Genomic DNA, 2,306 nt, shown 5'->3' with positions numbered 1-2,306 from the left:
TTCTTTCAGTCATTTGTGTGATCATTGTTTCCTCCTGTCTATATAAAATTTATATTTATTAAGGAACAAAATATGTCATATTTTGGACTCCAATTATCATGTTATGAATAACTAGGTATCTGCAAATATTTAGTATAAATTAATTCGATTATTTAATCATGAATAATTCAGACTTTACATCTATAGTACCGGTATCCTTCGCAGGGTATGAATGAAAATGTTTATTTGTCATATGATTCACATAGAAATAAAAAAAAAAGATTAAATAGCAGTTTTTCAACGAGCAATGTTATATGATTTTTTTATTCATCAACTGATATCGACCTCTATGTCACGCATATTGGTCTCCGTAACCTAGTAGTTCAAATTTTCTTTAATAATATGCAAGGTTCCAAAAACTAAACTTCCAATTGGTTATAACTGCTTCCGAAATGTGATCCTTACGAGTAAATCACTCATGACAGAAATGACACATTTCTCTGTTTGTCTTAATCTAGTTAAAATCGTTTAAGTAGTTATTTGTCATTGATTACTGGTTGGTAGGTGCCATTGGGAATAATTGTTATCCAATGTTTTATGACAGTAATTTAGTTAAACTTGATTAAGATGTTATCTAATGTTGTTAGTCGAAAATTACCTTTCCTCAAGGAATGGATGTTTCTTTGGAATTATGTCTTAATATGTTTGAAATAGCTTAGTGTTCTCAAATGTTTTCTTTTTAACCAAGTTATAAATGTTGGTTTGTCATATTAATGACAGTTCTCTCTCACTTTGTCATTAGGATTTAATCAGTTATGGATATTGATCATTCACCTTTACCAAAGCATTCAAATAAAAATGTTTATTTTCTCCTCAGTTTTCGAAAACTCTGTATATTTACTGTCTCTTTGCCACTTTTCACTCTTATTGTTTGCTTTATTTTTGCCTATATTTTCCAACAAAATGAAATACACGAGACACATTGCAGAGTAAGTATAATTCTAAGATAGTTATTAGTGCTTGGTAGTTAGCAATAGCATTGTACAGATCTGAAAGATGACAATTTGTTGGGTAGCTTTGAAATGATATTTTTCTCAACCAGTTCTTGTGTCACTTAAATGATTAGATTATGAAAATGTCAAATTTTAATTTAGTTGTAAGCTTGTTTTGTTTATTTCTTTGATTAATTTTTTTGCTTTAGTGACTTCTGTTGTTCCATACTGATATGTCAAAATTTTATTTTAGGTGTATCCAGTAATTCTGGTTTTCATTTCCAGTAATTATTGATTTTTTAAATCTAATGTTATGTAATTGGTTGTGGTAAAGAATGTTTTTACTATCAGATTGAATTTTTTTTTTTCAAAATGTCTTCTATGATGAGTGTATATTATTTTTTATGAGTTAGGCCTCAGCCCTTATGATTTAACCAAATGTTTTTTTTGACAAATGTAAGTTGTTAAATTATTGTAAAGGAATTTATGAGTCCTTCGCTGTGTTAGTTGTGGGTTTGAAATGGAAACAAATATTATAATGGTATATTTTTGAAAAATTTCGCTAATTAATTTTAGAGTTCATTAAAATATTATGTCTTGGAGTACAACAGATATAAGGAATATTTTATTGACTTATAGTTAGTGTTAAAAGTTTTTAAAAATTACTTGTTTATCCTACCTCACTTGTTATATTTCCATTATTAAGCCGAATTTAAAACAATTATTTATTCTGATACTCTTTGATCATCTCAAAGATTTTTTTATTTTTTGTAATTATTTCAAATTGATTTCGAAGACCTTTTCCATTGTTTATCATCATCTTCATTAGTTTTTACCTTTTCCAACTTGTAGTGCCAAGTACTTGGTTAGACCTGCTTTATTATTATAACTTTTTTAAGATTCATGAACCTGGACTCTGACTATCTTATTTATGATTTCAGTGATTATTGTGTATTTAAAACATACACAAAATATTTACCATTTTTTAGGCATCTCATTGGTTATAGCTATCAATTTTGCTGACTCAAGAGATTAAAAAACATCTAAGAGTGTTTGGAAAGATAATACATTTGCTAATTTTAGTTTTAATAAATACAATACCTAAGTCCCTTATTTCCCTGAATAGTCCCATTTTTTATGATACTGGATGATCTTAAGACTGTCACTCCCTCCCATAACCATTCCTATTCAAGGAGGTGATGATTCCCTAGTAGCATATGCAATTTCTTTAGTCCTTAGATTTTTTTCTGTTTTTACAGATTTTTTTAAAAAAATATACTAAATTATAAAATATATATACATACATTCATACACATATTATTACGATTGGAAGTA

The 2,306-nt window shown here is 27.6% G+C and overlaps 1 protein-coding gene across 3 annotated transcripts in view; it reads left to right on the top strand.

The window, feature by feature from the left end:
* Window positions 1-331: 331 nt before the first annotated feature.
* LOC106692672 (post-GPI attachment to proteins factor 2-like) overlaps window positions 332-2,306 on the top strand; it is a 53,961-nt gene continuing 51,986 nt past the window's right edge. The window contains exons 1-2 of one of the 3 annotated variants that reach the window (XM_014438758.3): window positions 336-539; window positions 782-968. In XM_014438758.3, coding sequence (XP_014294244.1) covers window positions 795-968 — 174 coding nt within the window. In that variant the 5' untranslated portion in view covers window positions 336-539; window positions 782-794. Of the gene's footprint in view, window positions 969-2,306 lie in introns of all 3 variants that reach the window. The other 2 variants (XM_067050646.1, XM_014438757.3) reach the window with 2 other exon arrangements.

The sequence above is a fragment of the Halyomorpha halys genome, unplaced genomic scaffold (genome assembly GCF_000696795.3).
Source record: "Halyomorpha halys isolate HHAL.00 unplaced genomic scaffold, Hhal_1.1 Scaffold66.1, whole genome shotgun sequence".
NCBI lineage: Eukaryota > Metazoa > Arthropoda > Insecta > Hemiptera > Pentatomidae > Halyomorpha > Halyomorpha halys.
This window is presented reverse-complemented; position numbering and strand designations above follow the sequence as displayed.